The sequence below is a fragment of the Scyliorhinus torazame genome, chromosome 14 (genome assembly GCF_047496885.1).
Source record: "Scyliorhinus torazame isolate Kashiwa2021f chromosome 14, sScyTor2.1, whole genome shotgun sequence".
Taxonomy (NCBI): Eukaryota; Metazoa; Chordata; class Chondrichthyes; order Carcharhiniformes; family Scyliorhinidae; genus Scyliorhinus; species Scyliorhinus torazame.
In genome coordinates, this window is record NC_092720.1 from 17,721,844 (window position 1) to 17,739,100 (window position 17,257).

The 17,257-nt window shown below is 44.3% G+C and overlaps 1 protein-coding gene across 4 annotated transcripts in view; it reads left to right on the forward strand.

Moving 5' to 3' along the window:
- sec62 (SEC62 homolog, preprotein translocation factor) overlaps positions 1-17,257 on the forward strand; it is a 103,210-nt gene that overhangs the window by 44,188 nt on the left and 41,765 nt on the right. For all 4 annotated transcript variants that reach the window (XM_072473760.1, XM_072473762.1, XM_072473761.1 and 1 more), the window contains 2 exons: positions 3,860-3,965; positions 4,881-5,088. In XM_072473760.1, coding sequence (XP_072329861.1) covers positions 3,860-3,965; positions 4,881-5,088 — 314 coding nt within the window. The remainder of the gene's footprint in view (positions 1-3,859; positions 3,966-4,880; positions 5,089-17,257) is intronic.

Sequence of the window (17,257 nt, forward strand, 5' to 3'; positions counted from 1 at the left end):
ATGGGCTTTGTTTGGACTATGCTGTGAGTACTGAACTCCATATTTTAAAAAGAATAAATAGAACATGGGAGCGAGTGAAAAATGCATTTATTAAAATTACGCTTGAACTGAGAATTATCAGGAAAGATTTACTCTAGAAAAGAGAAGACCGAAGAGTGAGCTGATAGTTTTCTTTAAGGTTATGAAGGGTTTGACAGGTTAGATTTAGAGAAAATGCTTCTACTTACAAGTGAGACCAAAGGATCAAAAATATAGATATTACTGAATCCAATAAGGCATTTGAGCAAAACGTCTTTACCGAGAGGCAGGTTAGAACGGGAACTCTCTCACAAAGGGAGTAGTTGAGATGAATAACACATGCAATTAAGTGAAAGGTAGACAAATACATCAACAATTTCTTCAGCCAGAGGGTGGTGAATCTGTGGAACGCTTTGCCACAGAAGGCTGTGGCGGCCAAATCACTGAGTGTCTTTAAGACAGAGTTAGATAGATTTTTTTTTAAATACTTTATTGAAAATTTTTGGTCAACCATCACAGTACATTGTGTATCCTTCACACAATAATATAACAGTATAAATAACAATGACCTGTTTTATAAACAAAGAATAAATAATATATAACAAAAACGAAAACTAAAACTAAATGGCAACTGCCTTGTCTCAGATAAACACTCTCCAAAAATATGATTTAACAGTCCAATATACAATTATTTATAGCAACGACCTATACATATTATACATATATATTAATAACCCTGAGACTCCTTCTGGTCCCCCCCCCCCCCCCCCCGGGCTGCTGCTGCTGCTGCCTTCTTTTCCATTCCCTCTATCTTTCTGTGAGGTATTCGACGAACGGTTGCCACTGCCTGGTGAACCCTTGAGCCGATCCCCTTAGGACGAACTTAATCCGTTCCAGCTTTATAAACCCTGCCATGTCATTTATCCAGGTCTCCACCCCCGGGGGCTTGGCTTCCTTCCACATCAACAGTATCCTGCGCCGGGCTACTAGGGACGCAAAGGCCAAAACATCGGCCTCTCTCGCCTCCTGCACTCCCGGCTCTTGTGCAACCCCAAATATAGCCAACCCCCAGCTTGGTTCGACCTGGACCCCCACTACTTTCGAAAGCACCTTTGTCACCCCCACCCAGAACCCCTGTAGTGCCGGACATGACCAGAACATGTGGGTGTGATTCGCTGGGCTTCTCGAGCATCTCTCACACCTATCCTCTACCCCCAAAAATTTACTGAGCCATGCTCCAGTCTTATGCGCCCTGTGTAAAACTTAAATTGAATCAGGCTTAGCCTGGCACACGAGGACGATGAGTTTACCCTACTTAGGGCATCCGCCCACAGCCCCTCCTCAATCTCCTCCCCCAGCTCTTCTTCCCATTTCCCTTTCAGCTCATCTACCATAATCTCCCCCTCGTCCCTCATTTCCCTATATATATCTGACACCTTACCGTCCCCCACCCATGTCTTTGAGATTACTCTGTCCTGCACCTCATGCGTCGGGAGCTGCGGGAATTCCCTCACCTGCTGCCTCGCAAAAGCCCTCAGTTGCATATATCGGAATGCATTCCCTTGGGGCAACCCATATTTCTCGGTCAGCGCTCCCAGACTTGCAAACTTCCCATCTACAAACAGATCTTGCAGTTGCGTTACTCCTGCTCTTTGCCATATTCCAAATCCCCCATCCATTCTCCCCGGGGCAAACCTGTGGTTATTTCTTATCGGGGACCCCACCAAGGCTCCCGTCTTTCCCCTATGCCGTCTCCACTGTCCCCAAATTTTCAAAGTCGCCACCACCACCGGGCTTGTGGTGTATTTCTTCGGTGAGAACTGCAATGGGGCTGTCACCATAGCTTGTAGGCTAGTCCCCCTACAGGACGCCCTCTCCAATCTCTTCCACGCCGCTCCCTCCTCTTCTCCCATCCACTTACTCACCATTGAGATATTGGCGGCCCAGTAGTACTCACTTAGGCTCGGTAGTGCCAGCCCCCCCCCTATCCCTACTACGCTGTAAGAATCCCTTCCTCACTCTCGGGGTCTTCCCGGCCCACACAAAACTCATGATACTCTTTTCGATCCTTTTGAAAAAAGCCTTCGTGATCACCACCGGGAGGCACTGAAACACAAAGAGGAATCTCGGGAGGACTACCATTTTAACCGCCTGCACCCTCCCTGCCAGTGACAGGGGTACCATGTCCCATCTCTTGAAGTCCTCCTCCATTTGTTCCACCAATCGCGTTAAATTTAACCTATGCAATGTACCCCAATTCTTAGCTATCTGGATCCCCAAGTAACGAAAGTCCCTTGTTACCTTCCTCAGCGGAAAGTCCTCTATTTCTCTGCTCTGCTCCCCTGGATGCACCACAAACAACTCACTTTTCCCCATGTTCAGTTTATATCCTGAGAATTCTCCAAACTCCCGAAGTGTCCGCATTATCTCTGGCATCCCCTCCGCCGGGTCCGCTACATATAACAACAAATCATCCGCATACAGAGATACCCGGTGTTCTTCTCCTCCTCTAAGTATTCCCCTCCACTTCTTGGAACCCCTCAATGCTATTGCCAGGGGCTCAATCGCCAGTGCAAACAGTAATGGGGACAGAGGGCATCCCTGCCTTGTCCCTCTATGGAGCCGAAAGTATGCAGATCCCTGTCCATTCGTGACCACACTCGCCATACAACAGCTGCACCCATCCAACATACTCATCTCCAAAACCAAATCTCCTCAGCACCTCCCACAAATAATCCCACTCCACTCTATCAAATGCATTCTCGGCATCCATCGCCACCACTATCTCTGCTTCCCCCTCTGGTGGGGGCATCATCATTACCCCTAGCAGCCTCCGTATATTCGTATTCAGCTGTCTCCCCTTCACAAACCCGGTTTGGTCCTCATGGACCACCCTCGGGACACAATCCTCATTGCCATTACCTTGGCCAGAATCTTAGCGTCTACATTTAGGAGGGAAATAGGTCTATAGGACCTGCATTGCAGCGGGTCCTTTTCCTTCTTTAGGAGAAGCGATATCGTTGCCTCAGACATAGTCGGGGGCCGCTGTCCCCTTTCCTTTGCCTCATTAAAGGTCCTCATCAGTAGCGGGGCGAGCAAGTCCACATATTTCCTGTAAAATTCAACTGGGAATCCATCCGGTCCCGGAGCCTTCCCTGCCTGCATGCTCCTAATTCCTTTCACTACTTCCTCTATTTCAATCTGTGCTCCCAGTCCCAGCCTTTCCTGCTCTTCCACCTTGGGAAATTCCAGCCGGTCCATAAAGCCCATCATTCTCTCCCTCCCATCCGGGGGTTGAGCTTCATATAATTTTTTATAAAATGTCTTGAACACTCCATTCACTCTCTCCGCTCCCCGCTCCATCTCTCCTTCCTCATCCCTCACTCCCCCTATTTCCCTCGCTGCTCCCCTCTTCCTCAATTGGTGGGCCAGCAACCTGCTCACCTTCTCCCCATATTCGTACTGTACACCCTATGCCTTCCTCCACTGTGCCTCTGCAGTACCCGTTGTCAGCAAGTCAAATTCTACGTGTAGCCTTTGCCTTTGTTAGATAGGTTCTTGATTAATAAGGGGGATCAGGGGTTATGGGGAGACGACAGGAGAATGGGGATGAGAAAAATATCAGCCATCATTGTGTGGCTGAGCAGACTCGATGGGCCGAGTGGCCTAATTCTGCTCCTATGTCTTATGGTCTTATAGAGCGCAAGGAATAGAAGGATATGTTGATGAGTTTAGATGAAACGGGGTGGGAGGAAACTCATAAACACTGGCATGAACCTGTCGGGCTGAATGGCCTGTTTCTTTGCTGTAAAGATTTTGTAATACTGTCATCACCTTTCAGCTTCCAAAGCAGTTGACTGTTTGCTGGATTCAAAATGGGCAAAATCAAAGAAAGGAGAGGAGGCTGTCTTTACAACTAGGGAATCAGTAGTCGAATACTGCAACAGGTGGGTGGAATCTTTTAATTGATAAATTTGCAAACTCTGTTTTCCTCCTGTTAATATCATCTGGCTTCCTTGAGTGGGTGGGATTCGGGATGGCATGTGGTTGGTAAGCAATAACACTTTGGGGAGTGGTGGCTCCATGGTTGCATGTTTAGTAGTTAACGGTTGGAACCAGTGGTAAGCTCGATAACCTGAACCAGGCTGGTTTACAGTATTTCGGCTTATTACTAGGATCTTAAGGGGTGAGAGTGGGAGGTTGATTCCTCCCCTACAGCTCCAGATAACTCCGCAAGCCGGTACCCTAATGGGGGAGAGAATCATGGCTAGACTGTATGGAGGTAAACTTTCCAGTCCCTTCCCATTTAAAAAAAAAAAATTTAAAAAAAATATCCATTTGACATCTCATCCAAACATCCAAAAATATGGCTCATTATTCATGTACTTTGGATAAAGATAATATAATCCCATCTGTAACAGTGAGGGTAAAAACTTCAGCATTTCTCAATTCAATAAAAACGACCACAGAAGTAGTAATGGGATTCCAGGATTTCTCCCAAATTAATTTTCCAACGGAAGCTGATTAAAGCAAGGAAATTAATTTATATAACTTCTATCACAACCTCAGGATTTCCCAAAGCATTTAACAGCCAATGAAGTCGTTTTTGCAGTGTCGTGACTGTTGACATATACAAAACACAGCTGTCAATTTGCACACAGAAAGCTCCCACAAACAGCAATGAAGTAATGATCAGTATAAATTGTTTTCACATGTCTAGTTGAGGAATATATTTTGACCAGCAAATTTAGGTGCCAGAGAGCAGCAACTCTCCCTCTGCAAGAATAAGTTACAGCGGGGAAGGGGAAAAGATAATTTTACACTGAACAGAAATAAATCCTTTTCTCCTGTGATGCCGACAGGCTTCTTAAGAAGCAGTTCTTCCACCGTGCATTGAAAGTGATGAAAAAGAAGTCTGAGAAGGAAATCAAAAAGGAGAAAGAGAAAGTGAAAAATGACAGCAGCAAAGAAGAGGAAAAGAAGGGCAAGAAGGAAATCTCAAAGGATGAAAAGAGTAAGAAAGAGAAGAAAAAAGACAGCGAGAAAGAAGAAAGCAAGAAGGAGAAAAAGGTAAGAGACCGGATTCCCGAGTGAAGAATGCTCACGTGTTCTACAGTACTCCACAGGTGCCTTTATGTAACACTTTAAACATAGTAAAACACTCTGAGACACGGGATTATTTTCAAGCAAAAAATTGATACTGAGCCAAATAAGGAGATATTAGGACAGGTGACCAAAGGCTTGATCAGAGATTTTAGGAAGTGACTTAAAGGAGAAGAAAAGAGATCAAGTTTAGGGTGGAATTCCAAACCTTAAGGCCCAGGCCTGGAGGCACAGACACCAGTGGTGAAGTGAAGGAAATGGGGATGCAGAACAGGCATCTCCATTGTGATCGTCGATCTAGATTTGGATGACGTGTAGAGTTCATTTGGGTGGAGGTAAAAAAAACAGCAAGGAAAATAAGACATTGGTAGCAGCCACACTGTAGGAAAGTCAACAATTAATAGGAGCATGTAAAAAGACTAGAGCAATAATTATGGATGACTTTAATCTTCATGTTGATTGGGTTAATCAAGTTGGAACAGGTAGCTATGACAATAAACTCATAGAGTGCATTAGGAGTAGTTTCCAAGAGCAATGTGTCATGGTGCCAACCAAAGAACAGGCCATCTTGGATCTAGTCTTGGGTAAAGAGGCAGATTTAATAAATCAGCTTAGGATAAAAGATCTTCTCGGAAGTAGTGATATGATTTAATATTCAGTTTGAGAGTGAGAAACTTGGGTGGGAAACAACTGTGTAGGCAATTACAATGAAATGAGGACAGAGTTAGCTAAAGTGTGCTCGGCAGATAGATTAGCAGGAAAGACAGTAAAGAATCATTTGCAGACCTGTAAGGAGGAAAGATTCTAAGAGAGGGATAAACCAACCATGGCTAACCAAGGAAGTTAAGGAGAGTATTAAGTTGAAAGAAAGAGCATACAAGGAGGAAAAAACAGTAATTGCCCCAAAGACTGGATGAATTCATAATTCAGCAAAGGAGGACTAAAAAGAGAGAGAAAATAAACTATGAGGGCAAATTAGCGAAGTATATAAAAACACAATAAGAGCTTCTTTAAATATATAAAAAGGAAGAGAGAGGTCACGGTCGTGCCATCCTAAAAGAAGTAGCTACAGAGATAGTGAATGCATTGGTTGTAATTTTCTAAAATTCTTTGGATTCTGGAGAAGTACTGGAGGATTAGAAAACTGCCAAAGTGACACCTCTATTCAAAGAGGGAGGGAGGCAAAAAGTGGGTAACTATAGGCCGATTAACCTAACATCTACTGTTAAAATCAATTATTAAGAAAGTAATAGCAGCACATTTGGAAAATTATAATACCGTGCGGGTAGCACAGAGGTTACCACTGTTGTTTCACAGCGCCAGGGTCCCAGGTTCGAATTCCGGCTTGTGTCACTGTGCGGAGTTTGCACATTCTCCCTAAGCCTCCGGGTGCTCCGGTTTCCTCCCACAAATCCCGAAAGACATGCTGTTAGGTAATATGTACATTCTGAATTCTCCCTCTGTGTACCCGAACAGGCGCCGGAATGATGCAACTAGGGGCTTTTCACAGTAACTTCATTGCAATGTGAATGTAAGCCTACTTGTGACAATATAGATTACTATTATTATTAATCTAATCAAGCAGAGTCAGCATTGTTTCAGGAACGGGAAATTGACTATTAGTTTTTCGAGGAAGTATCCACTAGAGTGAATAGTGGGGAACCAGTAGATGTGTTGTATTTGGACTTCCAGAAGGCATTCAACAAGATACTTCACAAAAAGTTAAGTCACAAGATAAGAGTCCCTGGTGTTGGAGGTAGTATATTGGCATGGATAGAGAAATGGCCAATGGGCAGGAAACAGCAAGTGGAAATAGGGGCTTCTTCAGGTTGGCGACCTGTAACCAGTGAGTTCCACAGGATCAGTGCTGGGACCGCAACTGTTTACAATGTAAATTAATGCCTTGGAGAAGGGAAGTGAATGTACTGGAGCCAGATTTGCAGACAACACAAAATAGGTGGAAAAGCAAGTTGCGAGAGGGATACAGTTTGCAAAGAACTATTGATAGGTTACGTAAGTGGGCAAAAAGTTGTCAAATGGAGTATATTATGGGAAAATATGAAGTTGTTCATTTGGAAGGGAGAACAAAAGAACAATATTATTTAAATGTAGAAAAACTGCACAACTGCAACGCACAGGGATGTGGGGGGTGGGTGGGGTTCTTGTGCACGAAACACAGAAACCTGGCACACAGGTGGAGCAGGTAATCAGGAAGGCTATTGGGGGTTGGAGTGTAAGAATCGGAACATCTTGCTGCAACTGTACAACCACACCTGGAGTACTGTGAGCAGTTTTGGTCCCCTTATTTAAGGAAAGATATTATTTCATTGGAGGCCGTAAAGAGAAGATTCACTAGGATGATCCGGTATGGAAGGATTGTCTTATGAACAACGGTTAAACAGGTTGGGACTCTACTCATTGAAATTTAGAAGAATGAGAGGTAATCTCATTGAAACATACAGGATTCTTAAGGGGCTTGATAGGGTAAATGCTGAGAGGATGTTCCGCCTCACGTAAGCATCTAGGATCAGAGGGCATAGTCTCAGAATAAAGGGGTGACAATTTAAGACTGAGATGAGGAGGAATTTCTTTTGAGGGTTGAAAGTCTTTGGAACTCCTTGCCACAGAGAACCGTGGGGGCAGTGACCTTGTGTATAATTAAGGCTGAGATAGATTTTTGATCAGTAAGGGTTCTGGGGAAAGGGCAGGAAAGTGGATGAGGAATGTTAGATCAGCCATGATCCTACTCATTGGCGGAGTAGGCTCCTATTTCTAATGGTCTTATGGGCCAAAATTGGAAGAGGACTTCCGGTGGCAACATGTAGAAGAGCAGTCGCACACTAGGTGGCCCCACCAGAGAACTTTTATTTAAGCCCTTTTTGCCCAATTTGTGAAGGAGATTTGGGCTGGAGTTTGGTTCGATTGATGGGTTAAGATTCCCACATCAAAGGGATGTCCAATAAATACAAGACTAGGCAGTGTCAAAATAAGGAAATATTATCGAACTCTGAAGCCTCGGTGGCTCTGTCAGTGAGGAAATTGGCGGAGGATGCTGTGGCATCGGTGGCTACTCCACGAACAGCTGAGATGCTTACAGGCATCCTAGCAGTGGAACTTCAGAAACTATAACGGGGAGGTCTCTAAGGATCCTGAAATACTTATTGAGAAGGCAATGTCCTCTATTCAAGCGGCTTTGGCAAACGTAAATGAAGTGGTAAAGGTGCAGGGCGCGGAGCTAAAAGAGGTGGAGGTGACTCTTTCAGGGCAAAGAGATCCAGAACACCTTTCTGTAAGTGAAGATGACCTGGTTGGCCAACGACAACAAGGCACTGAAATCCAAGGTGGATGATTCGGGCGGTACGGTAGCACAGTGGAATAGACTTCAAGATAAAATAGTGAAGGCTAAAACCCTGAAATCATTTGAGAAACAGCTTCATGTCAGCAGTAGAAGGATGTAGCGGAGGGGGGGGCGTGGCGGGGGGACGGACTTTAGGATCATTTTGGATGGGTGAAATAAAATGGACTTAATTGATCACCCATTATCATCTTCTACCCATGTTACATTGTTGCTTGCTCTTTTTGTAACCTGCATTCATTTTAAAAGCTGATTTAGTTGATGGCATTGGAATTTAAAGAATGAGTATTTTACTCATTGCATCACATTGATAAATTCACTCAATTTCATAGTGATACAATCACTCATTTCAGCAAATAGAGCTGCTTTGCAGCTGATCTCGCCTCTACCAGTATTAATTCCACAACAGAATTGTCTACTCTAATCCCATTTTTATTAATTATCTAACCCCCTCAAAAATATCACGAGTGACTACTTCAGGAACTAAATGGAATAGTATATTCCATTATCCTAATCACGATCTGCGTGAAAACATTTCTTCTTACCCAATCATTAACATGCTGAGGTGATCTTTTGTTTTAGATCGCTTTCATAAGTTTGAACCGTTAGAACGTAGAACTGCCTTGCCCCTCCCACCCTTAACCTTTCACGAATCTTAAGTGACACATTTCCCCCCGGCTTTGAATTTGTTTTTGCGAATGCCTCCAACGGGAGCCATTAAGTCGTGTTAAGTTCTATGAGCTTGAACACTTAATTTGCCACCTCAGCAATTTGAATTGGATTTTTTCCAAAGTTGCTAATTGGTTTTCCTTCCTTGAGTTCTTCTTGGTTTTGATGTGAAAAAAGCTGGAAACTGTTCATACAGGTGTTCATCCATTAGCATTATTTTTAAAAATCAGTTTGTACTAATAATGCAGATGCTTTCTCGAGTTATGAATTTATTTTGGTTTTCTCACGATTTCTAACTCAAAGGGAGGTTGTGTAATTCTGCCAGATTCCGAAGCCTTCCTGTTTGTGCGCTTCCTGCCATCAAGCTGCTCACCTGAAGCACAGTCTAACAGCAGACATTTTATCTGATAGAAGTCTTTTTATAGGTAATCGGGGTGGGGTGGGGAGGCATGGCCCAATATGGGAGGAACAATTCTGCGTAAAATGGCTGTAACAGGCCAGCAAACTGAAAGCACAAAAGAATGGATCATGAGGGGTTGGAAGCTTGCAGCATTTTGTTTTATTCTGAGGAAGCACAGTAGCGCCTTTTTGGAGTAAGTTCGAACAGATGGGGGTGGTTTTTCGTTTATGGGCCAGGTTTAGAAACTCCAAAGTATATTATGAAGTCCACCTGACCGACAACCTTTAAGTTGAATTTGGCTAGTATGAGCACAAGAGCCTTCCCTTCAGGTGTGATTCAACAGTCTTCCCAGACACTTTAATCAAAACTAAGAACTTAGTTAATATTTATATAAACACAGCAAGAATTGTCATCAATTATAAACATTAAAGACACCCCATAGCAGTGATCTATGTATAACACTTAATGAATTCCCCCTTAACTGTTCCAATTCAAAAACAAAATCCCCAAAACCCCTCTTCAAGGGCGTGGCCCAGCATTCTCACTTGAATGAGACTGGCTTTTCCTGAATATATCTTTTAAGCTACCAAAGCAGGTAGTCACAACCCGTTTACTACTTCTGGAACAGATATTTAAAATGAAAATAGAGAGAGACAGGCCAAAACACAGCAGCCAAAACTGAAAACGAAAGTAAAACAAACCTCTCAGCCACAGCTCAGCTCCACCACAAAATGATATCACTGAAGCCATGTGATAAAACAAAAACCTTTCTTAAAGGCACGCCCCCATGAAATTTCTCAGAAAAAAGGTGAGAGGGCCTTAATAAACTAACCCTTGATCTCACTGTCCTTGCAAACTAGTATCCCATCTCAAATAGCACTTTCCTCTCCAAAGCATTTGAACCTGTTGTCGTTTCCCAAATCCATTCCCATCCCTCCCAAGCTCCTATGTTTGAAGCCCTCCAAACATGTTTCCACCCCTGCCACAGTTTCAGTGTCACAAATGACAACCAATGTGACAGTGACAAAGGTAAACTTTCTCTTCTCGGTCTATTTGCAGCCTTTGCCATGGTTGACCACAACATCTTCTCCAATGTTGTCTAGCTGGGTTTATTCTCATCTTTTTAATCATAGCCAGAATATCACTTGCAATGGCTTCTATTCCTGCTCCCACACAGTTACCTCTAATGTCCCCCAGGGACCTATCCTTGGCCCCTCCTATTTTCCATTTACATTCTTCCCCCTCAGTGACATCATCTGAAAGCGCAATGTTAGTTTTCACATGTATGTTGACATTTTCACATGTATGTCAGCTCTACCTCACCACTACATCTCTCCACTCCTCCACAGCTGCTAAATTATCAGACTCCCTGTCTGGCATTGAGCAGATAGCCAAAATTTCCTCTTTAAGTATTAAGAAAACAGAAGCCATTCTTTCGGACTTTGCTTCAAGCTCCACACCCTTGCAACCACCTATCTCTCTCCTTGGCAACATGCGGAGAGCAAGCCAGTCTATTTGTATCGTTGATAGCACATTTGACCCCAAGATGAATTTCTGACCTTGTAGCACGCCATCACTAACAGCCTATTTCCACCTCTATAATATCGCCTGACTTCACTGTCGCTGAAATGCAGAAATCTAACTTCAGGCACAGCAAAACAAAAAGGGACAACTTTGAGAAGGGACGCAGTCAGGGGTGAGGGTGTTGTACCTAAATGCACAGTATATGAAACAAGGTAAACAAGCTTGTTGCACACATTGAAATTGTCAGGTACAATGTTGTAGGCAGCACAGACATGTGGCTGCAAGGGGATTTTAGGGCTGGGATCTAAATGTCCAAGGATATGTGTCCAATCGAAAGGACGGGCAGGGTTGCATTGTTATTAAGAAATTAACTTAAATCGGGGGGGGCCTTTGGGGGTTATTCAGGAGGCACAACAGAAATTTATCCCAAGGAGGAGGAAACATGCTAAGTGGAGGACAAGGCACCCATGGCAGACAAGGGCAGCATAAAAGCAAAGGAAAAAACATACAAGGTGGCGAGAATTAGTGGGAATCCAGAGGATTGGGAGGCCTTTAAAAGCAAGCAGAGGACACCTAATAAAGCAATAAGGGGGAGAAGATGAAATATGAGTGTAAGCTTGCTAGTAATATAAAAGAAGATTGCTAGAGTATTTTTTGATATATATAAAAGGTAAGTGAGAGTCAAGAATGGGCATTGGACCACTGGAAAATGAGGCTGGAGAAGTAGTAATAGGGAACAAACAAATGGCAGATGAACTGAATAGGTACTTGGCATCAGTCTTCCCAGTGGAAGACACCAGTGCCTTGCCAGAACTTCAGGAGAATCAAGGGGTGAGTGTAGTGGCCATCACTAAGGAGAAGATGCTGGGGCAACTGAAAGGTATGAAGGTGGATAAATCCCCCGGACCGGAAGGACTACATCCTAAGTTTCTGAAGGAAATAGCTGAAGAGATTTTGGAGGCATTTGTGGTGACCTTTCAGGAATCACTGAACGCAGTGAGCGTCCCAGAGGATTGGTAAATGACTAATGTAATACCTATGTTTAAGAACAGTAAGAAGTCTTACAACACCAGGTTAAAGTCCAACAGGTTTGTTTCGATGTCACTAGCTTTCGGAGCGCTGCTCCTTCCTCAGGTGAAGGAGCAGCGCTCCGAAAGCTAGGGACATCGAAACAAACCTGTTGGACTTTAACCTGGTGTTGTAAGACTTCTTACTGTGCTCACCCCAGTCCAACGCCGGCATCTCCACATTATGTTTAAGAAGGGAGGGAGGCAGAATACAGGAAATTATGGCTGGTTAGCCTGACTTCGGTTGTTGGTAAGATTTTAGAGTCTGTTATTAAGGATGAGATTGCAGAGTACTTAAAAGTGCATGGTAAAATAAGACCGAGTCAGCACGGATTCGTCAAGGGAGAGAGATCATGCCTGACAAATCTGTTGGAATTCTTTGAGGAGGTAACAAGGGAGTTAGACAAAGGAGAACCAATGGACGTCATCTATTTAGATTTCCAGAAGGCCTTTGACAAGTTGCCCTACAGGATGCTGCTAAATAAGATAAGAGCACATGGTGTTGGGGGCAAGGTACTGTCTTGGATAGAGGATTGGCTGACTGGCAGTAGGCAGAGAGTGGGAATAAAGGTTTTTTTTTCATGATGGCAGCCGGTGACCAATGGTGTTCCGCAGGAGTCACTGTTGGGACCACAATTATTCATAATATACATTTACCATCTGGAAGAAGGAACTGAGGGCATTGTGCTAAGTTTGCAGATGATACAAAGATATGTAGAGGGATAGAGGAAGCAGGAAGGCTACAGATGGACTTGGACAGACTAGGAGAATGGACAAAGAAGTGACAGATGGAAACGTTGGGCAACACAGTGGTGCAGTGATTAGCACTGCTGCCTCGCGGCGCCGAGGTCCCAGGTTCGTTCCCGGCTCTGGGTCACTGTCCGTGAGGAGTTTGCACATTCTCCCCGTGTTTGCTTGAGTTTTGCCCCCACAACCCAAAGATGTGCAAGCTAGGTAAATTGGTCATGTTAAATTGCCCCTTAATTGGAAAAAATTAATTGTGTACTCTAAATTTTTTTAAAAATACAATGTGGAAAAGTGTGAGGTTATACACTTTGGTAAGAAGAATAGACACAGCGGCTTCTAAATGGGAAAAGGCTTTGGAAATCAGAAGCTCAAAGGGACGTAGTCCTAGTTCAGGATTCTCTGAAGGTTAATATGCAGGTTCAGTTGGCAGTTAGGAAGGCAAATGTAATGTTAGCATTCATGTTGAAGGGCTAGAATACAAGAGCAGGGATGTACTTCTGAGGCTGTATAAGGCTCTGGTCAGACCCCATTTGGAGTATTGTGAGCAGTTTTGGCCCCATATCTAAGGAAGGATGTGCTGGCCTTGCAAAGGGTCCAAATGATCCCCGGAATGAAGGACTTATCATATGAGGAGCGGTTGAGGACCTCTGGGTCTGTATTCAGTGAGTTTAGAAGGTGAGGGTGAATAGCATTGAAACTTACATAATACTGCGAGGCCTGGATAGAGTGGACGTGGAGAGAATGTTTCTTTCCACTTGTAGGAGAAACTAGAACCTTAGGGCACAGCCTCAGACTGAAGGGACGATCCTTCAAAACAGAGATGAGGAGGAATTTCTTAAAACAGAGTGTGGTGAATCTGTGGAACTCATTGCTGCAGAAGGCTGTGGAGGCAAAATCACTGAGTGTCTTCAAGACATGGATAGCAAGGTTCTTGATTAATAAGGGGATCAGGGGCTATGGGGACAAGGCAGGAGAATTGGGATGAGAAAAGCATCAGCCATGATTGAATGGCGGAGCAGACCCGATGGGCCGAATGGTCTTCTAATTGCTGACCGAAATTGGCTTCTGGTTAGTGCAACATCTCAATTTTAAACTTCACAACCTTGTTTTCAAATTCTTCCATGGCTTTGTACCTCTTTCAGTTCTACAACTCCTCTGGATATTGTACTGCACTAATTCTAGACTCTTGAGCATCCCTAATTTTAATTGCTCCACTATTGGTGGCCACGCCTTCAGTTACTTTGGCCCTCCACTCCAGAATATCCTCCTTAAGAATCATAATAATTATTATTGTCACAAGTTGGTTACACTGCAATGAAGTTACTGTGAAAATCCCCTAGTCGCCACACTCAGGCGCCTGTTTGGGTATACGGGGAGAATTCAGAGTATCCAATTCGCCTAACAAGCAATCTTTCGGGACTTGTGAGAGGAAGGCAGAGCACCCGGAGGAAACCCACGCAGACACGGGGAGAACATGCAGACTCCCGCACAGACAGTGATCCAAGCAGGAATCTGACCCGGACCCTGGAGTTGTGAAGTAACAGTGCTAATGACTCTGCACTGTGCCACCCGCAGATCTTTGCCCTTCTACCTCACTTTCCTCCTTTGAGACACTCCTCAAAACCTACCTCTTTGACCAGACATTTGGTCATCTGACCTAATATCATATGTGGTTCAGTGTCATATTTTGTTTTTTAATACTTCTGTCAATCAACTTTGGGCATTTTATCACTTTAAAGGTACTATATAAATATCTTAAAAATTGAGGTTTTAGTAGGGTAGCAGTTGGTAGCCAGGATGTATCTGACACTTAACTGCCCCCTGAGTTAGCCTTGCAAGCCACTCAATTGTATCAAAACATTACAGAAAAGTTGAATAACAATAAAACTGATGGACCACTCATCATTGACCTAGGCATCTGAAATGATAACAACACACCCTTCTCAAAGGACCGTTCCAAGTCTCCTCCATTATCATTTGGAGGTTTGTGTCAAAACTGGGAAACTGTCCCACAGCCTAGTCAAGCAACTGTCTGGCAGTCATGCTCAATGATTCATATCTTACAGCCTTCAATCATCCATGGGTTGGTCCTCTTGTGGCTGTAGACTGGTATAGAGCCAGGTTGTGGTTCTGGAGACTTCAACATCGAGACTGGACTCGTAAAATCTCGGCATCGGGTCAGATATGGACGCCTGCTAATTACCATCTGCCGCTCTCCCTCTCCCATGTTGAAGTTGGAAGAAGCACTGAGGGGGACAAAGGCACAAAATCTATCCTGGGTGGGATCAGCACCACTACTGATCGACTTGGCCAAGCCCTGAAGGACATATCTGCTAACTCAGCTGGTGCGAGAATAAGGGACAAGCCTACTCGACCTTGTCCTCTGCCTGATACAGTATTGGTAGAAGTGACCACTGCACAGTACTTCAGGAGACAAAGTCCCACCTTCACACCAAGGATACCCTTCGTCACATTTGAAACTCCCAGCATGCAAAATGAGATAGATTCAGAACCGACAAATGAAACACTGTTGGCCATCAGCAGCAACAGAATTGTATAAAATCACAAACGATAACCTTCGCTTGGACGGCACGGTAGCATAGTGGCTAGCACTGCTGCTTCACAGCTCCAGGGTCCCAGGTTTGATTCCCGGCATGGGTCACTGTCTGTGCGGAGTCTGAACGTTCTCCCTGTGTCTGCGTGGGTTTCCCCCCACAAGTCCCAAAGGACGTGCTGTTAGGTAATTTGGACATTCTGAATTCTCCCTCTGTGTACCCGTAAAAAGCACCGGAATGTGGCGACTGGGGGCTTTTCACAGTAACGTCATGGCAGTGTTAATGTAAGCCTACTTGTGACAATAAAGATTATTATTATTATTACCATTACTATCAAGCCAGGGGATCAATCTGGTTCAGTGAGGACCACAGGTAAGCATGCCAGGACCACTGCCAGGCATACCTAAAGTGAGATGCCAATCTGGTGAAGCTGCAACACAGGACTACATGCATGCCGGACAACAGAAGCAGCATACAATAGACAGAACTAATCAATCTCTCTACCAACAACCTCTGCAGTTATGCCACATCCAGTCATGAATGGTTGTAAACAATTCGCAGGAGGAGGGAGCTCCACAAACATCGCCAACCTCAAATATGGGGGAGCCCAGCACATCAGTGAAAATCCAAGGCTGAAGCATTTGCAACCATCTTCAGTCAGAAGTGCCGAGTGGACGATCATCTCGGTCTCCGCCCAAGGTTCCCAGCATCACAGATGCCCGTCTTCAGCCAATTAAATTCACTCAGCATGATATCAACAAACAGTTGAAAGCACTGGATAAATAAAAGGCTTTGGACCCCGACAAGATCCTGCCTGTAGTACTGAAGACTTGTGCTCCACTACTGTGCCTCTAGCCAAGTTGTTCCAGTACAAGTGTACGTCACTGACATCCATCCGACAATGTGGAACATAGTCCAGGTAAATCCTGTCCACAAAAAGCAGGGCAAATCCAATCCGGCCAATTACTAATTCATAAATACTCTCAATTATCAGCAGTGATGAAAGATATTCTTGACTGTGCTATCAAACAACGTTACCAATAATCTGCTCAGCGGTGCTCAATTTGGGTTCCACTGGGGTCACTTGTGCCAGACCTCATTGCACCCTTGGTCCAAGCACTGACAAAAGAGCTACATTCAAGTGATGAGGTGAGACTGACTGCCTTTGACTTCACAGCAACACTTGACCAAGTATAGAATCAAGGAGCCCAAACAAAATTCAAGTCAAGAGAATCTGGAGGAAATCTCTCCACTGATGGCAGCTATACCATGCACAAAGGAAAATGGGTTGTGGTTGTTAGAGGCCAATCATTTCAGTCCCAGAACATCGCTGCAGGAGTGGGTCATGTTAGGGACGAGGCCACCTGTCTTAACTGCTTGATCAATGACCTACCCTCACTCATAAAGTCAGAAGTGCACGGATAATTGCACAGTGTTCAGTATCATTCACAGCCCCTCAAATGCTGAAGCATTCTGTTTTTGCAGGCAGCAAGACTTGGATGACATTCAGCTTTGGCGTGATAAGTGGCAAGTAACATTCATCTCATGCAATGACCATCTCCCATCAAGAGCGTAACTGACCATCTTTCCTTAATATTCAACAGTATTACCATCGCTGAATCCACCACCAACAACATCCTGAGGTTATTGACCAGAAACCTCACTGGACCAGCTATATAAATACAGTGGCTACAAAAGCAAGTCAGACACTGGGGATTCTGTGGCGAGTAACTCACCTCCGGGTTCCCTGGAGCCTGTCCATCATCTACAAGGCACAAGTCAGAAGAATGGCGGAATACTCACCATTTGACTGGATGAA